Source organism: Esox lucius, chromosome 10 (assembly GCF_011004845.1).
Source record: "Esox lucius isolate fEsoLuc1 chromosome 10, fEsoLuc1.pri, whole genome shotgun sequence".
In the NCBI taxonomy this organism is placed as follows: domain Eukaryota; kingdom Metazoa; phylum Chordata; class Actinopteri; order Esociformes; family Esocidae; genus Esox; species Esox lucius.
The window spans coordinates 21,616,548-21,638,181 of record NC_047578.1 but is presented as its reverse complement, the minus strand read 5'-3'; the positions used below and the strand labels follow the sequence as shown (position 1 = coordinate 21,638,181).

Genomic DNA, 21,634 nt, shown 5'->3' with positions numbered 1-21,634 from the left:
CCGCAATCAGGCAAGTGGCTTTCGGATGTGTTTTGGAACCTGTAAAGGTTTTACTGGATCCAGCCGTAAAGATTTTGAACAGCGTCTGGCCTGGACTGAGCAATACGTGGCAAGATCCTTTACCCAACTTGTTTCAGAGGACGTCTTGAACGTCTTGGTCAAGATCTTGAGTCTTACTGGATTTGTAAGGTCTGTGTTGGTTTCACAGGGTCTTTTCTGGAATCAGCAACGTACCCTCGAGGCTGGGTCAGGCAGACATTTTCAAGCGAAAAATCTCCATGTGAAAAATGGCGAGGCCGATAGGTTTCGCGGCTGGCTATGCCCATAGGCTTAAATGTGGTTGGGTTAGTAATAGCGGGCGGAATTATGCAGGGTCCCGGTGAGACGTTTTTCCATTCATTCAAGCCGAGGTCTGGATCTGCTTGAATGGTATATAGAGGGCAGTGTTAAATATTTCTCTTTGTAACCTCCCTCCCCCTTTCTATCATCCCCTGGATGTACCGACCATGCCTTTATTTCCTTCTCCAACTCTTCCCCTCCACCGTGGCTCACTGGCTTCCTCACCCTCATATCTGCTGTCTGTCTATCCTATAGCTGAAACCTCCACAGTTTCTTTTCGTTTGTCTGCACCCCCACCCCACCACCAGAAATTGAGCACTTTTCATCTCGCTAATCCCCCTCTTATTATGCACTCCTTTTTCAGATGATGACTCGGCGTCAAAAGGAGGGACGCAGGAACGTGAAAACGGAATCAGGGAGCGAGTGAGAGAGAGACGGACAGAGAGAATGAGGCAGGAGGAAGCTGTTGTTTTTGGGGTGAACATTACGTCAGTGAGCCTTATGTTTTCAATACGGTGACATTAGCTGCCGACGCTGGGTGGAGAAGGGAAAAGAAAGGCAAAAAAAAAACGGCCAACGTTAAAGGGAGTGACAGATTCTGATTGCGGGCGCGCGCGTCTTACTCGGTTTGTGTGATCTGGAGAGAGCACGTTTTCCACTGTGCATTTGCGTGTGCTCCTGAGGGAGACATAGGGTTAATTAAGGAGAGTGAATGAAATGGGGGTGGCAGGGGGGTTGGCTGACTGGCTGGCTGGCACGCTGAACGACTTCAGAATGATTTGTGGAGTGGCGAACACTTTACATCTCCTTACATTCCATGTGTAGTCGCGTGGAGCATTTCCGCGACTCGAAGACAACAGTAGTTTGGGGGAAAATTCACACACACACAGCTGTCTGGCCCGAACTCGCCGGCCTTTTCCACGTTTTGTTTGGATTGTGATGTAGTCCGCTCCTTTTAGGTGGGCGTTAGGTGTTTTACAGCCGGGGGGATTTATAGATTTGTTTCGAAGCTCTTCAGCGGCGTGGGACTGAACTATGGATCATTACATACATTTTAGTCGTTTAGCTGATGCCCTTATCCATAGAAATTTAATGCAGTGATCGCGTGCATTTCTGACCTGGGCCCCAGTGGGAATCGAACCCACAGTCTCTCTACCAGCTGAGCTGGAGGGAATTGGTTTTTAAGTTCAAGGGGTTATTACTCCTGATGTACTTCGTAAGCAGGGTGCTTATCTTTTCCTGTAGTCGACTATACAAGCTTTATGCTTACACTGACCTTAATGGATGTTGATTGATCGGATGATATGTGTTTCATCCACCCTCCACCCCATCTAGTACAATCTCTGCCCCGCCACGACTTTCCCTCACCCTCGCTCTTTCTCATTTTCTCGCCCTCTTGTTCTATCTCTCTCTCTTTCATTCTCTCCCTTTCCCTGTTCCAACCTGCTCGTCGTAGACAGCACTCCTTTCAGCATTTCGCCTTAACCCATTCCCGCTTCCGCTCCGTGGTTTTCCAGTTGTATCCCCCGCTTCAATGCATCTGTCCTCAGTCACTCACAGGTCTCTCAGTCTTCGCTGCTTATTCCCCCACGGCTCTGAACGCTTTCTCTCCCGCCTCTCCAGGTCCCTCTTCGCCCGTGAACCACCGCTGCTCCGCCCACCGAACCGCGCCCTCCCCCCCCCATGGCGGCCAAGCCCGCCCTCTCCTTCCTGTTGGCCGTGCTGGCCTGCACAGGGCCTGCCCGTTCCTCCCCTCCCCCCCCGCTCCGCCCCCGGGAGAGAGAGAGGGACCTGGGCGTAGTAAACATCGCTGTGGTCCACTCGGGCTCCTCCCTGCTCCCGGAGACGGCCGCTGCCGGGGGAACGGGCGCCACGGGCGGGCTGGGGGGGCCTCCGGGGCGGGGGGCCTCGTCGGCATCGGTCACGGTGGCGGCGTCTGCGCCGCTGGCGTCGGCGTCGACCGCCCTGGTGGTCGACATCGTGATGACGTACTACGGGCCGGTCAACGTGATCTACCTGACGGTGAACGAGAGCAGCCCGGCCAGCCTTCTGCTGCAGCTGTGCGAGTTGCTGGCCACCACGCCGCTCCAGGGCCTGGTCTTCGAGGAGGAGAGGCCCCCGCCGCCCACGCGGGCCCCGCTGGCCCCGATGCTGGAGTTCGTCTCGGCCCAGACCGGAGTGCCTGTCATGGCCGTGGGAGGAGGGGCCAGCCTGGGCAGGGAGCCACAGGTAACCTCCCGTACCGTGACCTTTCCATTCTTAATGGACTTCAAGTGATAAATCAATCCAAACCGACTGTGTATTCAGAGCCACATCTGACTCAAGCAGGCAAAATGTGGCACACGATGTCTTGATTTTCGCGTTCCAAATGAGTATTCGGTTTTTAAAAGACATTATGTAAGCAGATTGTAACCGACTGGTGTCTGTTAGAATGAACGATGACTTCAGGATTACATTGGAAAGGCGTTATTATTTCGGTGGTTATCGGGTTGCTCAGAAGACATGTATGCGTCATTTTGCAGAAGCTTTTTTTTTACCCACAGCAAATGTATGCGCTGAATACATTTCCCATGTGGGTGGTCGAGGGAATCAGACCCATTAACCTGTCGTTCCAAGCGGAGTGGCTTTAGCAACCGTGATACAAAATGTCTCCCTTACACAAGTGGTATGATGATCGTTTTTCCATCAAGTTTTGCTTGCTGTATACTTTTTGTTGTTTTGAGTAGGAGTAAAATACTTCATCGCTCAAGGGCTACAGTCCTGCTGCTTTTTGTGTCTGCCATGGCGCTTGCTCTAATTGAACGTTTAATGCCACTGATTACTCAGAAGGTTCAACAGTTGGTTTCCAAAGGTCAAAATCAGCCTCTGATGAAAATGACAATGGAGAGTGCTCTTGAGGACTGGCGTTGCGTAAGCCAGCTTCTAAAGACTCTCAACACCATATCCTTGTCGTAGAGTCTACTCATATCTTCCGCAAAGTCCAATATGAGCTCAGAGCACTCAGTGCAATCCAAACCTTTGCCTGTCACTTTTAATCTTTAGTCTGTGTATTTTCAGAATATTTTTTTAGAATGTTGCTTTTCATACTAAACATCTTTTTGTGAACGGTGAATTACAGGCTCCATTCTAGTCTCTTCCTTGGCCTTGCTAAATGTGTGCACTTCTTTAAAAAAAAAAAAAATATTATAATATGCGAAAGGAGTTCAACGGTGCCAATTTATATATTCAAAGCACATAGTTCCTTCTAAATTGTATCTTGTCTGTCTAGTGTGCTATGCGCTGTATAACAGTCTGGAAATGTTATCCTTTTCTTCTACTTAAACCTTTCAGTACAGTGTCTTCCTGTTCCCCATCCATCGTCTTATCTGTTCTTATCGTAATCTAATCTGAAAGAACTGGACAGGTGTATGCTTCCCTTATATCACTTTCACCTGTCCAGTCTGCTCTGGTCAGATCAGTGCGCATTAAAGAAAAGGTGACATGCTTTAAGATGCAGGCTAGTCATTTTCATTGACATGGATGCTACTTCAGTACAATGTACTGTTCAAATCACTTTTGTTCTAAGTTTTAAATAGCACACTATTCCCAAAATAGTACACCTCTGGTTAAAAATAGTCTCCAGTTGAAAATAGTGCACATTAAAAGGAAGAGGGTGCTATTTGAAAAAGTAGTGATGTACTGGAAAGACTTCAGTGAAAACATAATATGTCTAAATAAAGAAAAGGACTAGGTGAAGTCTATTGAGGCTGACATTAATGACCAATTGGATGCTGGCAGTGTCTTTGTTTAAAAGCGTCTACCAACGAGAGCTGGGATGATAAGACAAAATGATCGACACCAACTGTAATGACTAGCAGCCTGTACTAGATCAATTTAAAATTAGAAATGAAACAGTTTATTTTATATGAGCAATTGTTATTGGGACGCTTGATGTCTACAAAACGCCATCTATATGGATTTAAAGGGTAATAAAAAGAAAACTGTTGTCAAATGTGTCATAAACATACAACCGTATTTATCATTCATTCAAATCTATCCTGTATTTCCTTCTGTATCAGTCGATCTCTACCCACGTGCATAGGGGGTTAAACTGGAAGCTCTGAGCTTTAAAAAGGAATCTACCTGGGGGCAAGCAACAGTAATGTTTTTATAGGACCCATTCTGTATTCGTGGGCCTAATTTAACCATCAGTGAAATTGCTGTGCCATAAACCTAAGCCCCCGAATACCACTGAAATGTGGTTGCACCACAAACTAAATGGATTTTTCTGATCCATGGTTTTGGTCAGCTGTATGAAGGCCTTTAGCAGACCCACTGCGGAAGCCACTGCAATGCGGATGAGATTGAGTTGAGCTGGCAGTGTCATCCTTATTTTCCTTCCACTTTACATGGTTAATAGTTAGCTTTTCTGTTTGTATTGGTCATGTTGAGATTGGAATGCCCCTCCCTCTACAGTTCACTCCACGGGCTAATGTTTTGTCATCATCAAACACCGGACTCATACTAAAGAAGCATCTCATTCTAAGAATACTGATCTCAGGTCAGATTTCTCTTGGCCGTGTGTTTGACCTGTTACGATCTGAAAGACTACAAACTACTTACATCAGTGCTCTTACAGTGAGATACCGTGTTTACCAGACCCGGGTCCCTCTTCCGCAATAGAAAAAAAAAAGACATTTGTTTTCATTTGACAAGTTCCGAAATATTTACTCCCTGCTGAGCACCACCCTCCAGGAGAGCAGATATGTCTACCTGCAATTCACCTTTTCCTCTCCTCCTTCATTCATCGGCTGTTCTCAGCCCGTCCCCGTCTTGAATTCCTATTTCAATCTTGAACACTGAAAAGGCCAAGTCAGTCATTTTGACTCACACTCTACACTCATTTATCCGGAGCCACTTACAGGCCCAATTAGGGTAACTGTCTTGCTCAGACACAGAACAACAGATATTTCACCTTGCTGGCTTGGCTATTCAATCAAGGAACCCTCTATCCTTGACTTTTCCTAATTCAGTCGATTTAACAAATTATGTTGTTAGAATTTTGATTTCAAAAACAGGCTTCCAAAACATGTACTATTGCTACATAATTAGAGATTTGCTCCATTCCAAAATATCTCTTTTTCTGAGAGAAGCCTCTGTTTAACTGAGCATGCAGTAATAACATACACTAACACAAGCAAAAGGGACAATGCTGTTGTTATGCTTAAAAATAGCAATTTATTTTTATAGTTGAGAAATAATAAATTCAGATAATAAATTTAAGTTGCCAAATAACACCGCCAAATAATGCATTCTTCCAATAGCATGTAGTCCTTATATTTATTAGAAAAGTGGGTCCAACAAGGCCTTTCTGCTGTTAACAAACCATTGAGTCCCTTCTGAACGCCGCTCTTGTCCCCCCGCCCTGCCCCAGGAGAGTGGCTCCATCTACCTTCAGTTCACCTGCTCCACGGCCATGCAGCTGGATGTGATCTTCGAGGTGTTGGAGGAGTTCGACTGGACCTCCTTCTCCGTGGTGACCACCCGTCACCATGGGTACGAGGACTTCCTGGCCATGGTTGAGGCCCTAACGGACGGATCCTTCATTGGCTGGGAGAAAAAAGGTGTGGTCATGCTGAACGTCACAGATGACCCAGGAGGGGCGCGAACGCGCAGGCAGCTCAAGGAGAACGAGGCACAGGTGACAATTGTTTTTTTCACGCTTTTAGGTCGTCTCCCGGCGGCACAGAAGTATGAAGGGATGCAGCTAATATACACTGGGGGTTAAACCTTGGTCTAATATACACTGGGGGTTAAACCTTGATCTAATATACACTGGGGGTTAAACCTTGATCTAATATACACTGGGGGTTAAACCTTGATCTAATATACACTGGGGGTTAAACCTTGATCTAATATACACTGGGGGTTAAACCTTGATCTAATATACACTGGGGGATAAACCTTGGTCTAATATAATCTGGGGGTTAAACCTTGGTCTAATATACACTGGGGGTTAAACCTTGATCTAATATACACTGGGGGTTAAACCTTGATCTAATATACACTGGGGGTTAAACCTTGGTCTAATTTACACTGGGGGTTAAACCTTGGTCTAATTTACACTGGGGGTTAAACCTTGGTCTAATATACACTGGGGGTTAAACCTTGGTCTAATATAATCTGGGGGTTAAACCTTGGTCTAATTTACACTGGGGGTTAAACCTTGGTCTAATATACACTGGGGGTTAAACCTTGGTCTAATATAATCTGGGGGTTAAACCTTGGTCTAATTTACACTGGGGGTTAAACCTTGGTCTAATTTACACTGGGGGTTAAACCTTGGTCTAATTTACACTGGGGGTTAAACCTTGGACTAATTTACACTGGGGGTTAAACCTTGGTCTAATATACACTGGGGGTTAAACCTTGGTCTAATATACACTGGGGGTTAAACCTTGGTCTAATATACACTGGGGGTTAAACCTTGGTCTAATATACACTGGGGGTTAAACCTTGGTCTAATATAATCTGGGGGTTAAACCTTGGTCTAATATAATCTGGGGGTTAAACCTTGGTCTAATATAATCTGGGGGTTAAACCGTGGTCTAATTTACACTGGGGGTTAAACCTTGGTCTAATTTACACTGGGGGTTAAACCTTGGTCTAATTTACACTGGGGGTTAAACCTTGATCTAATATACACTGGGGGTTAAACCTTGGTCTAATATACACTGGGGGTTAAACCTTGGTCTAATATACACTGGGGGTTAAACCTTGGTCTAATATAATCTGGGAGTTAAACCTTGGTCTAATATAATCTGGGGGTTAAACCTTGGTCTAATTTACACTGGGGGTTAAACCTTGGTCTAATTTACACTGGGGGTTAAACATTGGTCTAATTTACACTGGGGGTTAAACCTTGGTCTAATATACACTGGGGGTTAAACCTTGGTCTAATTTACACTGGGGGTTAAACCTTGGTCTAATTTACACTGGGGGTTAAACCTTGGTCTAATTTACACTGGGGGTTAAACCTTGGTCTAATATACACTGGGGGTTAAACCTTGGTCTAATTTACACTGGGGGTTAAACCTTGGTCTAATATACACTGGGGGTTAAACCTTGGTCTAATTTACACTGGGGGTTAAACCTTGGTCTAATTTACACTGGGGGTTAAACCTTGGTCTAATATACACTGGGGGTTAAACCTTGGTCTAATTTACACTGGGGGTTAAACCTTGGTCTAATGTGCACTGGGGGGTTAAACCTTGGTCTCCAATTGGGAGGTCTGCAATATGCACTAGCAACATGTATTGCCACCAGCACAGGGTCGACATGGGGGACCTTGTTTTCCCTTTTGTTAATCATTTACTCATTTTCATTTAGATTTCTTGAGAAAAGGTTGAAGGCAGAACGGAGACAGGGATAGAATACAGAATAGCTATGGGACTGGAATTTTATACCAAACTTTCATTTACATTTAAGGCATTTAGCAGATTTTCTTATCCAGAGCGACTTTCAGTCTTGGGTGAACACACACGTGTGTATCATATACACTCTTAGAAATGTTTGTTTGTTCCTATTGAGGAGCCTTTTTCTGGTGCAAGGTAGAATCAGTTGTTCTACATTACCTTCTCTGAAGGGTTCTTCTTAAAACTTTCTATATATGGTTCTACCAAGAATCTGGTCATAACCCAAGGTTAAAAAAAATTCTACTAAGATCACTTTAATCTTTGAATGGTTCTTTCTACAACAATTCTGAATGGTTTCACCAGCCTTATTAAATTAATTTCTTTATAAGAATATTTGTCCTATGGCCATTCTTTGAGGGCATGGTTACAGTGGATTGCATACGTATTCACCCCAAAGGACTATTGCACATTTGTAGTGTTACAATCTAGAACTAGAATGGATTTAATTGGGATTTTCTGTCACTGATCTACACAAAGTATTACATAATGTCGATCTTGGAGGAATAAAAGTAGACAGTATTGTCTGTTTTTAATGACCTAAAAAATACGATTTACATAATAAGTCTTAATTGGATGGGTATTTATTCACCCCCATGCTGTGACACACTTAAATACGCATCACAGAAAATTGCCTTCTAAAGTCATATAATCAGTCGACTGGAGTCCACCTGTGTGAAATGAAGATGTCACATGATCTAACGGCATGGTTACATTAATTCAATTTTTTTTTTTAAGAATATGGCACAACCACTAGATCTGGTTGTCCAATGAAATTGAGCGACCAGGCAAGCCGGTTCATAGTCAGAGATGTCACAAAGAGGCCAATGGTAACTGAAGGAGCTACAGATTTCACTGACAAGGATGAGAGATGCTATCCATGAGTAAGCCTTCACTGAAAGCTCACTTAAAATCATGTTTTAATTTGGTTAAAAGGCATGTGGAAGTTGAGATTGTAGCACAAGTAAATGTAAAAAAAAATTATTGGCATGTAAATAGTTTTGAAATCCACTGTATACCATTTAAAAATGGTGTTAGGAAACAATTGGTTTACATCAGGCCATGAGCTGATTTCGAAAATTTTATCAAACGCAATTTGCATTCAGAATTGTATGGTAGGGAATGCTGATGTATGGCACTGATGAGTCTAATCTGGAACAACCTTCTCAGAATCTACTAATACATTTTGTTTAGAAAAATGCATGTTATTCTTATGAAGGACAAAGTCAAGCAGTCAATCATTCAATAGTATACATGCGAAAATAAAGATATTGCTGCAAATAATTTATATAATCAGTCTTATATAGAGTGTAATGGAAAAGTTCTTGATGGGTGTGGTTGTCGGTGTACATATAAATAATGGCACAGTTGAACCTTTGTTAATGGCAGCACTGGGGTTCGTTTACACCACTGAATGTAAATATACCTCTTTGTTACACTGAAATGTTAAACTGAAAAATCAACACAAGCTAACACTGGCCAATTTGCTATGTACAAACATTCTCACACATACCTTCACCACTCTAGGGGTCTACAGAGTGAGGTAAACACTATGTATGCTCTAAGCCCTGTTTGTAACAAAAAGAAAGAACAAATACAATAATAAAACGTTTGGATTCAAAGAATCCTTTTAGCCCTCATGAAAAACAATCAATGAATCCTTTGTTGCTTAAACAATTCTTAGTCTGAGAAAGGTTATAGGTGGAAGTCCTTGCCTTACGAGAGCCCTTGTCTCCCAGAAATTGTTCTTTGGATAAAAATAGTTCTGGCTAGCACCCTTTCAAACATCCTTCTGCCAACAACCATTTTAGATTTTTTTTTCCCCAAGACTGTACAACCCAGATCTACGATAAAAGCTGATGGTAGCTCAACCCGCTTCACCAGCCCCAGGCACCGGACACCAGGGACCTTTGTTGTTTCTCATGCCCTCGTCATCTTTTTTGCAGACTTTTCATTGCAGTGTGCTTTCCTGCAGAACAGTGTTTCTCCACCTCGTTCCCTGGGACCTGCTGTGCAGGCTATGCTGGATTTCACTCCAGCTGAGAATTAATTAGATGCTAATTAGAACAGTATCGTCCGGGTAACCAATTACCTGTTAGACACTCCAATCACCTGTCTTGAAAATATGCAAAACACCTCGTGACAGTTTTTCTGAGTACTTAACAGGTTACCTGGAATTCTTTGAAAAGTTTGATCAGGCCTGTTTCATTTTGTCTTTCCTTTCCGTGTAATTGAGTAAATGGGTTGCATTGCAACTGGAATTCACGGTAGTCCTCAGGACCAGAGTTCAGAAGCTCTGCTGTAGATGCATTTTTTCCCCTTTCTTTTACACATGCAAATAAGATATAGGAGAATGAACAAAGAGAAACAGAAGTGATGTAACGATATGAAAGTAAGCCTCCAGTGGAGAATTTGCTGAATTGAGATCTGAGTTCTGAAAAGGGGCAGACATCGTGGTCAGCTGTGCCCCCCCACCAAAAAACGTCCCATCACTTGACCCAGTTGGGTCCGACAAGACTCTCGCTTAACCCCTCCCCTCCTCCTCCGCCCCCAGGTGCGTCTACTCTACTGCTCGCAGGAGGAGGCGGCTCTGATCTTCAAGGCGGCCTGGGCCGCAGGTCAAGCCGGCCACTCACACATGTGGTTTGCGGTGGGGCCCGCTCTCTCCGGCCTGGGCCTCGAGGGCCTCCCCAAGGCCCTGTTCGCCGTGCGGCCGCAGGGCTGGCGGGACGTACCACGCCAGAGGATTGCCAAAGGGGTTTCAGTGTTGACCCACGGAGCCATGGCTTTGAGGAAGGAGTACGGTTGGGCCCGAGGGCCACACTACTTCGCCGGCAACTGCCAGACAGATGGTAACCAGACACAGAGGGTGCCCGACAGGATCAGGTGAGCCAGAGCAGAGGCGCCCCTTTTGAGAACTCTCTAGGGGGAGAACTGCTCGGCTGTGGCCAAGGAGTGTCACTTGCTGCTGGCTGCTTCTCTCTGCCTGTTTCTCCTTCTCCATCTCTCCATCGCTCCGTCTCCTCCATCTGTCTGTCTATCCTACGCCTCTCCTTTACTCTCTGTCCTTCCCTGTTTCTCTCTCGCCATTTATCTCTATCGCTCTGTCTCCTCCGTCTGCCTGTCGCTGTCCTCGATGCGTCTGTCTTGTCTTTCTGTTTCCCCTCTCGACTGTTTCTCTCTGTTTCTCTCCTTCCTTGCCTTTTCTTGCCATCTGTCTGCCTCTGTTCCTCTCGATGCCTTTCTCTGTCATTTCTGATTCTCTCTCTGTGTCGGCATCTGCCCTCTTTCTCTCCCTCTCTTGACGACTTCTCTCGCCCCATCTTGAGCTGAAACACCTCAACATCTCCCTCTCTCTAGTCCTTATTCTCTATCTCAGTCTCTCCGTCTGATTCCCAGGAGTTTGTCTCTGAATCTCCTTTCTGTCTGTCTTGCTGCCTGTCAGTCATGTCTCATATGTGACTCATCCAGGTCTGTTTCGTGTCATTTATTCCGTAGTCATCATGAGCCATGAGTACATGCTGTATGTCTGCGTCTCTCCATACACAGCACAGAAACGAGTGGTGAGCCATTAATCAGAGCATGAGCCATGTTTTCTTTTAATCACATTCACCATGCATGACTCGTGTCTGTATGAATCTGGTTAAAAACATATGAGTCATTGTGTTCACATGAATCAACTTAGAATTGACTTGTTCTGAAATGGTTGCCATGCAAATGAATTCAATGAGAATTTGACAGTTCTACATATTATTGTTCAGTGGTTTCTCCATGCATGTAGTATATGGGCCATACTAGGGATAAGTGTTCTTTAACAGACAAACCTCTGCAACTGCTACCAAAGAATCTGTCGTATGCATGTGACTTGGTGGTATGGTGGTTGCCCTATAAAACAACACATGTCCAGTGATTCTATATAGTGTCTTCGGAATGTATTCTAACCCTTTCACTTTCTCCACATTTTGCTGTGTTATAGACTCAATTTATAATGAATATAATGTAATAGATTTTTTTTTGCTGTCCATCTACACCCGTAAGGAGAAAGTGACAAGTATTTAGACATTTTGGCCAACTCATTGAAAAAAATAAAAATATTCAGACCCTTTGCCATGACACTCCTGATTGAGCTTAGAAGCATCCTGTGTCCCTTAATAATCCTTGAGATGTAACTAGAAGTTTATTAGAGACCACCTGTATAAGAAGATAACCATCTCTGCTGCATTTATTAATCAGGTCTTTATGGTATTGGCTAGATACAGTAGGAGACCATTCCTCAATAAAAGGCAAATTACATGCTATCTGAATTACTCTGAGAGCATGAAAAAAAAGGTTTTCTGCCCTGATGAGTCCAAAACCAAAGTATTAGCCTTGATTGCCAAGCAAGTGGTGAAAACAAGGCACCACTCATCACCTGGCTAATACCATACCTACATTGAAGTAAGGTGGAGGGAGCATCCTGCTTTAGGGATGTTTCTCAAAATCAAGGACCGGGACTGAGGAGAGGAAGAAGGGCATAAAATACAGACAGGTTATTGAATAAAACCTGATCCAGAACGCACAGGACCTTGTATTGAGGCCGTGATTTATCTTTCAGCAAGACCATCACCTGAAGCACAGGACCAAGACTACACTAGATTGGCATTGGGACAAGTCTTTGAATTTCCGTGCTTGAACCCTATTGAATATCTGTGTAGAGACCTAAAGATTGCTGTTCACCTATGCTCCCCTTCAGATCTGACGGAGCTTGAGAGGATTTCCAAGGAAGAATTGGAGAAATTGGATAAATCCATGTGTGAATAAAGCCGGTAGAGGCATATCGAAGAAGGCTTGTCATCAAGAAGAAGTGATAGCTGTCGAAGGCACTTATAGAAAGTACTGAATAACGTTTCTGAAAAACCGTGTCACACGTTACCTCAGAAGTTGACGTGCAACTGTAGCTATTTTCATCCGTTTACACTAGGAAACAATCTCAATTGACAATCTGGCATCAAGTGTCATTCTGCTAAATAACACTATTGTACTGTATATTCATATAGGCTTACCTATGAATGCATACACACAATTTCAGTGTGATGAATAAAGAAGACAATTAATATAATGGAAAAAATATGTATATATATATAAAAGGATTGTAGTGTAAAAATAGCATTAACGGTTCCAATGTATTTAGTTATTACTACCTGCTCTTCATTTCTTTTTAACACATTGCTTTGACCAGTCAAGATGATACATTTGTACCTTTCACCACTTTGGCCTCTTTAACTCAAGACTTTCTTTAACCTGCATCTTAGTTCTCTGCCCCCTCTTCCCTGCTCCTCTCTGCTCCCTGCTCCTATGTCTCTTCCCTGCTCCTCTCTGCTCCCTGCTCCTATGTCTCTTCCCTGCACCTCTCTGCTCCCTGCTCCTATGTCTCTTCCCTGCACCTCTCTGCTCCCTGCTTCTATGTCTCTTCCCTGCACCTCTCTGCTCCCTGCTTCTATGTCTCTTCCCTGCACCTCTCTGCTCCCTGCTCCTATGTCTCTTCCCTGCACCTCTCTGCTCCCTGCTTCTATGTCTCTTCCCTGCACCTCTCTGCTCCCTGCTCCTATGTCTCTTCCCTGCACCTCTCTGCTCCCTGCTCCTATGTCTCTTCCCTGCACCTCTCTGCTCCCTGCTCCTATGTCTCTTCCCTGCACCTCTCTGCTCCCTGCTCCTATGTCTCTTCCCTGCACCTCTCTGCTCCCTGCTCCTATGTCTCTTCCCTGCACCTCTCTGCTCCCTGCTCCTATGTCTCTTCCCTGCACCTCTCTGCTCCCTGCTCCTTTGTCTCTTCCCTGCTCCCTACACCTTTGTCTCCTCTTTGCGCTTCCCTATAAACATCTCTTCCATCGCCATGCTCTTTATACATTATTTCCATTCCCCCCCAATCTCATCCTCAATCTGCTTGTCCTTCCCTTCCATCCATGCCTCCATCCTTTCCTCCCACGCGTATCCATCTATTGTCATTTCCTGGCTCTCCCTCCCTCTCTCTCCCTCTCACACCATGTCTTCCCTGACCCTTTTAGTTTTTTCTTGGCCCGGCTTTAAAAAGGGTGCAAGGGCGCTTTGCGTCTAAATTGAATAATTGGCTATGGTGGCGTAATGCACGGCCAGTGCACAGACACTATAACCCTACCAGCTACTGGGACATTTCTTTAAGTGGGTTTTCTATAAATTGAGGTTGAACATATTATAGTGGATAACTGTTTGGACCTGTGAAAAAGTAATGAATACAAATAAATATCAAGGACCTAATAAGGAGCAGGGCCGCCTTTTGCCTACAGAACAGCTCCAATCCTTATTAAGTCCTGAACTTTGTGTAGTGGGATATTGCACCATTCTTCCCCCCAAAAAAAGCCACCAGTTTATTGAGGGATGAGGGAGGTGGAAATCTGCATTGCTCTCTGCGCTCTGAAACTTCCTCTAAAGGTTGAACGATGCTCTGATCTGGTGATTGGTGAGGCTGTGGAAGGCGTTTGACATCTTCCCGGCATTCATAAATCCACTCGTGAATTCATGTTTCGGTCAGCATGGGTGCATTATCATCCTGGAATATGGGATTATAATGAGGGAACAGTGTTTGCACCATAGGATGCACCTCATGTTCCTCGGCCGTTATACGATCATGCAGAGAAGTCATGGGACTAATGACTCCCATGAGACGGCTGCCCATATCATTATGGATCCCCCACCATTTTTAACAGTTGGCAACAGACATTTCGGCTTCAACTCATATTTTGACTTTCTCCAAATGTACATCCGACCGGATGTTAGAAATAGAGTTAAAGTTGACTCCTCAGAGCATGTTATCTTTTTCCATGGCTCAGGTCAGGAAGCATTTTTGTGATCCCCTCTGATTGCCTATGATGGGTGCCTCGCATACATAGCTGACATATATGTTTTGCTAATTGGCAATCAGCCTAATGTGACCTCTGCAGCTGTGTTTGTAATTCTGATTTCAAAGTAACAGGCCTTTTTCACTGTGGTGTTTCCTTTTTTTCTCCACCCATTTTGGATACATTGAATATCATTCCTAGGTTGATAAAAAAATTTAAAAAATAATTCTCATACTGTAAGGGGAGCCAGCCAATAAGTATATTCACAGATTACGCAAAAATCATGTTCCATAAAACAATGTTTTTTTGCTGGACCGCGTAAGGGGAGCCAGCCAAGAAGAGCAAATGTCTCTTACTGTGTGAGTGAGTGAGTGATTGATTACAACTTTCAGTTGCTATGTTATAGGAAGCCTAAAATAATACTGTTTCTGGTTATATTGCGACTTTTTCTGGTGAATTCTTGAAGTACGCATCCGTGCATGCTTTCTGGGTCAGGATACACAAAAACTTTGCTGGCTACATCCTTCAGTAGCTACGTTAATGTAAGCCTAAACTAAAACTGTTTACACTTATACAATATTGCAACTATTTCTGGTGGATTTTTGAAATACCTATCCGTGCAGGCTTTTTGGGGTAATATAGGCTTGATCACAACCCCTTGGGCAGTACAAGAGTAGCAGTTTCCACGATTCTCTAGTCTTTTCACTTGACGAAAAAGTCAGTTATCGTCACCTACACTTACCTAAAGGATTATTAGGAACACATGTTCAATTTCTCATTAATGCAATTTTCTAATCAACCAATCACATGGCAGTCGCTTCAATGCAATTAGGGTTGTGGTCCTGGTCAAGACAATTTCCTGAACTCCAAACTGGATGTCAGAATGGGAAAGAAAGGTGATTTAAGCAATTTTGAGCGTGGCATGGTTGTTGGTGCCAGACGGGCCGGTCTGAGTATTTCACAATCTGCTCAGTTACTGGGATTTTCACGGACAACCATTTCTAGGGTTTACAAAGAATGGTGTGAAAAGGGAAAAACATCCAGTATGCGGCAGTCCTGTGGGCGAAAATGCCTTGTTGATGCTAGAGGTCAGAGGAGAATGGGCCGACTGATTCAAACTGATAGAAGAGCAACTTTGACTGAAATAACCACTCGTTACAAGCGAGGTATGCAGCAAAACATTTGTGAAGCCACAACACGCACAACCTTGAGGCAGATGGGCTACAACAGCAGAAGACCCCAACGGGTACCACTCATCTCCACTACAAATAGGAAAAATAGGCTACAATTTGCACAAGCTCACCAAAATTGTACAGTTGAAGACTGGAAGAATGTTGCCTGGTCTGATGAGTCTCAATTTCCGTTGAGACATTCAAATGGTAGAGTCAGAATTTGGCGTAAATAGAATGAGAACATGGATCCATCATTCCTTGTTACCACTGTGCAGGCTGCTGGTGGTGGTGTAATGGTGTGGGGGATGTTTTCTTGGCACACTTTAGGCCCCTTAGTGCCAATTGGGCATCGTTTAAATGCCCCGGCCTACCTGAGAATTGTTTCTGACCGTGTCCATCTCTTTATGACCACCATGTACCCATCCTCTGATGGCTACTTCCAGCAGGATAATGCACCATGTCACAAAGCTCGAATCATTTCAAATTGGTTTCTTGAACATGACAATGAGTTCACTGTACTGAAATGGCCCCCACAGTCACCAGATCTCAACCCAATAGAGCATCTTTGGGATGTGGTGGAACGGGAGCTTCGTGCCCTGGATGTGCATCCCACAAATCTCCATCAACTGCAAGATGCTATCCTATCAATATGGGCCAACATTTCTAAAGAATCCTTTCAACACCTTGTTGAATCAATGCCACATAGAATTAAGGCAGTTCTGAAGGCGAAAGGGGGTCAAACACAATATTAGTATGGTGTTCCTAATAATCCTTTAGCTGAGTGTATATTGATAGTTATTGTATCAATGTATCAATTTCATGAAAGAAAAACAAACTTTGTTGTGTCATGAAGTGAAATCGCTTTGGCAGTGTAAAGTTCATCTTCAGTCTTGCAAAATGTTCAATTCTTATGACTATTCCAAGTAGTAATTTAGTAGATACTAGTAGGGAAACATGGGGCAAGATGTATCTCTCACAAAAAACGTAATTTTTTTCAACACCTCCTCTGGGTATCACTGGTCTTGATCAGCTACAAAATTCCTCTGTATCATCACACCTTCTCAGCTAACTATTAAAAATGTTTTCTTCTCTATCTAATTATAAGGACCGCAGGGATTTAAAACATTGCCTTATTTAAATGATAATAAGTTTAGTTTAACTGTATGAAATGGTGTGTAAGGAAAATGTTAGTGGTGTAAAAAAACAGGGTCAGTTTTAATATCCCTTAGGCATTATCTTCTACTGGCATAAGACTTCCCGGGAAGCAGATAACCCCATGGGGGGCATATTACACCAGTAGCTGTAAAATAGGCCCCTTTCCTAAAAAGTTATTAAAAACAAATTAATCTGTCAACTGTAGCCATTTATTGTGCTTTATACCCTAAGCATAGCTATCTTCAACATACAAAAAAAATCACTAAACCGTTCTTTTTGGTTTCAGTATATAGACATTAATTTTAGGGGAGGCATATTGCCCCATGTTACCCTAAGCCTATTACTGGCTAATAAGCTGTCAAATGACCAGTGGCAAAAGCCATACAGTTCATAAATGCTAGGTGATGGAGGTGAACTTAATAAGAAATGTTAGTCAGTTTAACACAATGTTTAATGGTGTCTAGGTGATGGAGGTGATAGGTGATGGAGGTGAACTTGGAGGTGAACTTAATAAGAAATGTTAGTCAGTTTAACACAATGTTTAATGGTGTCTAGCGAAACATTCAAACTTGGTGTGATGTTAATGCGTGACACAATTATCTAATGTTGAAATGCTATACCAACACTTGGCCAGTGTGTATCACTGTGGCATAGTGGTCAAAGACGCAGCCACTCATGTGGGGGACCAGCTTTCGAATCCAGTGAGGGCAACACCGTTCATGACTTTTAATTGCCGGCTGGCTGAACTAGGCTTGTTCCTGGTTCCTTTTTTGGTTTCTTTACGTTCACCATACAGTAATTAAGGTATACATTTTTTGCCCCCACCAGTCCCCTGTGGGTCGAACCCAAAACCCTAAAGAGGTTGCAAGCACCAGTAACTACACCACACATTGCATTCAGTTCCCGAATGGCAGTAATTTAAGTAACTGAGGAATCATTGTCTAACACAAAAAAACGAAATCGTACTTCTCTGTAAACATTGACTAAAGGGAACCTGACTAAGTTCTAGAAAATGATTAAATCCCTGAAAATTGCTTTTCCTCTTCTCTGCCCCCACAAATTACTCTAGACTCTAGCCCCATTACTGATAATGCTATTGTCGATGCATTTAATCACCACTATTTCACTTGGCTGTCTTTTTGAAAGAACATTGATGCCTATTCATTGTGAGTTAGGGCGAATGCTCATACTTTTTGTTAAGAATGAAAAGTCATGTTTTTAGCAATTCATGTTTCAAGTCCTTGATACCTTGCTAGCTACAGTATACACAAATATGTCCACATTGGCTGACAATCTTGACCAGGTCTGCTTAGTCTGCATTTCAGGTTATCAGAGGCTCCATAACCCTTCTTTTAAATCTAACATTGGTCTTAGAAGATATTTTTGCAGTGTGGATAGCTGCTTAAGTATTTCCTTTCTGTTCGAGTTGGGAAAGGGCTGAAAATAGATTTGTTTTCTTACCGATAATATATATTTCGTATATGTGCACAGATGTTTTTTTAGAATTACATTACTCATGGTCACTTTTTACAGTGTGTAATGTTGGTGGTACTTATTACCTTGTCGTGTGTCATAAACCTAACCACTCATGATGTCTTCATCTGACTGTAAAATAATCACTTCAAAAGACACTATTGGCTAACTGAGAATATTTGTCCAGTGTCAGCATAATTCCAGCAACCAAATAGTGAAACCACAATTAAAAAAATTAGAAAGGGACCTCAAAAATCTAAAAGTGTAATGAAATTGAGTGTCAGACGCTGTCATTAGGACCCCAGTACCTGTTGCTTGAATTGAGTGTTCACCGTTGTACGGCCGCTCCTCAGCCTCGGGCACCGATCTCCTGCCCAATGTCATTGGCAGTGTTCTGCTTAATGATGGTGTGGATCCCTACTGTTTTCTTGGCGTTTCATTTTGATTACTGTGATGGACTCCAGTTTAACCGTTATGCCAGACCCTCTTCTTCTTTCCCGGTGCTTCGTATCAGACGTTACAGGTTTACTTTCACCCCTGATGGGGATGCTTGTAACCTTGACAACTGACGTCCATTTTTTCCTGTCTTGTTTTGTTAAGGTCCTAGAGGTATTGGTGAATGCCACCCTTTTTTTTCTTTCTGAGAACTACACTCACCTAAAAGATTATTAGGAACACTATACTAATATTGTGTTTGACCCCCTTTTGCCTTCAGAACTGCCTTAATACTACGTGGCATTGATTCAACAAGGTGCTGAAAGCATTCTTTAGAAATGTTGGCCCATATTGATAGGATAGCATCTTGCAGTTGATGGAGATTTGTGGGATGCACATCCAGGGCACGAAGCTCCCGTTCCACCACATCCCAAAGATGCTCTATTGGGTTGAGATCTGGTGACTGTGGGGGCCATTTCAGTACAGTGAACTCATTGTCATGTTCAAGAAACCAATTTGAAATGATTCGAGCTTTGTGACATGGTGCCTTATCCTGCTGGAAGTAGCCAACAGAGGATGGGTACATGGTGGTCATAAATGGATGGACACAGTCAGAAACAATGCTCAGGTAGGCCGTGGCTTTTAAACTATGCCCAATTGGCACTAAGGGGCCTAAAGTGTGCCAAGAAAACATCCCCCACACCATTACACCACCACCAGCAGCCTGTACAGTGGTAACAAGGCATGATGGATCCATGTTCTCATTCTGTTTACCCCAAATTCTGACTCTACCATCTGAATGTCTCAACGGAAATCGAGACTCATCAGACCAGGCAACATTCTTCCAGTCTTCAACTGTCCAATTTTGGTGAGCTTGTGCTAATTGTAGCCTCTTTTTTCCTATTTGTAGTGGAGATGAGTGGTACCCGGTGGGGTCTTCTGCTGTTGTAGCCCATCTGCCTCAAGGTTGTGCGTGTTGTGGCTTCACAAATGCTTTGCTGCATACCACGGTTGTAACGAGTGGTTATTTCAGTCAAAGTTGCTCTTCTATCAGCTTGAATCAGTCGGCCCATTCTCCTCTGACCTCTAGCATCAACAAGGCATTTTCGCCCACAGGACTGCCGCATACTGGATGTTTTTCCCTTTTCACACCATTCTTTGTAAACCCTAGAAATGGTTGTCCGTGAAAATCCCAGTAACTGAGCAGATTGTGAAATACTCAGACCAGCCCGTCTGGCACCAACAACCATGCCACGCTCAAAATTGCTTAAATCACCTTTCTTTCCCATTCTGACATTCAGTTTGAAGTTCAGGAAATTGTCTTGACCAGGACCACAACCCTAAATGCATTGAAGCAACTGCCATGTGATTGGTTGATTAGATAATTGCATTAATGAGAAATTGAACAGGTGTTCCTAATAATCCTTCAGTGGTTCCCAACTCCAGTCCTCGAGTACCCCCAACAGTACACATTTTTGTTGTAGCCCTGGACAAGCACACCCAATTCAACTCAATGAGAGCCTGATAATTAGTTGACAAGTTGAATCAGCTGTGCTTGGCTGGGGCTACAATGAAAATGTGTACTGTTGGGGGTACTTGAGGACCGTAGTTGGGAACCACTGCTTTAGGTGACTGTATATTTTAAAAATTCAGTTCATCAAATTTGAGCCAGGGCACACAATTATTTGGATGAAAAATGTCATTGTGTTGCCTTGGTTATAGAGCTATCCAAGGCATTTGGTAGAGTTGATCGTTACATTTTACTGAACAAGTTAACTTCTTTTGGTGTAGGAAATGCTGCCTGCTTGTGGTTAAAGAACTATGTTGATGGCGGAACTATGGCTATTGCATGAAAGGAGGTTCAATTTGAATGTCTTGAAAAGCATAACGAGGTACCACAAGGTTTGATTTTTGGTTGATTATTGTTCTCACTGTGAATGTACATGTGAAAGTACATTGGAAATATTGTACATTTCTTTTAAATTTATTTTCATGCTGATGACAAACTATTTCATTCTACTGTTTCTTCTGTAAACTAAGCCTTTCTCATTTCTCACTGTCAGATTTCAAGCTTAACTGAAAATTAATATTAGATATACATTTTTTGCAAGTTTGAAATGAAACAAAATAATATTCTAGGCAGTGCTGGCTTTATTAGCTTTATAACTAGTGATCTCAAAAGTACAACTCAAAGTACCTTAACATTTCTACCCTGGACAGATCACACATTCAACGCATTCCTTATAAGCATATTTGTATTTGACTTGAAGAGATGTCATTCAAAACATGTTACTGAATTTGTAAAGAAGCCGAAAATCATTTTAGAATTTTTTTTTTTTAGAAAAGACTATTTTACAGTACTAGAGCCTGTATGTCTTTTGAGGGTAGAAAATAACATGTCCAGGCTGCTTTAACCTCTGTTTCATTTTCTGGCTACTTGAGAATACAATACTTTTTATTCTCCAAATCCATTCTGATCCATGGCTAAATAGCAAGTCTTCCTATTTTGTCGCTACAGCCTTTCCTTTTAGTTCCATCTTACATTGATCTTTTGATGAAGTGCCTACAATTCATTTGACCACTTTCATCATGTTGTTATTGGAAGATGATAAGCTAAACATGCATTTGATGCGGAACTGTATGATTTTAGCCAAAAACAAAATAGAAAATGTTAAAATATACTCTTTAAGGAAAATTTTAAGTTTGTCACATCCCTTGTTTTCACTGTAGTTACATTTTGTCCAATAGTTATCCA

At 42.9% G+C, this 21,634-nt stretch overlaps 1 protein-coding gene across 1 annotated transcript in view; it reads left to right on the top strand.

The window, feature by feature from the left end:
- The first annotated feature begins 2,276 nt into the window (after positions 1-2,276).
- Positions 2,277-21,634, top strand: part of grin2da (glutamate receptor, ionotropic, N-methyl D-aspartate 2D, a) — a 50,595-nt gene continuing 31,237 nt past the window's right edge. Inside the window, exons 1-3 of the mRNA XM_029122948.2 lie at positions 2,277-2,568; positions 5,753-6,019; positions 10,345-10,676. Coding sequence (XP_028978781.2) covers positions 2,323-2,568; positions 5,753-6,019; positions 10,345-10,676 — 845 coding nt within the window. The 5' untranslated portion in view covers positions 2,277-2,322. The remainder of the gene's footprint in view (positions 2,569-5,752; positions 6,020-10,344; positions 10,677-21,634) is intronic.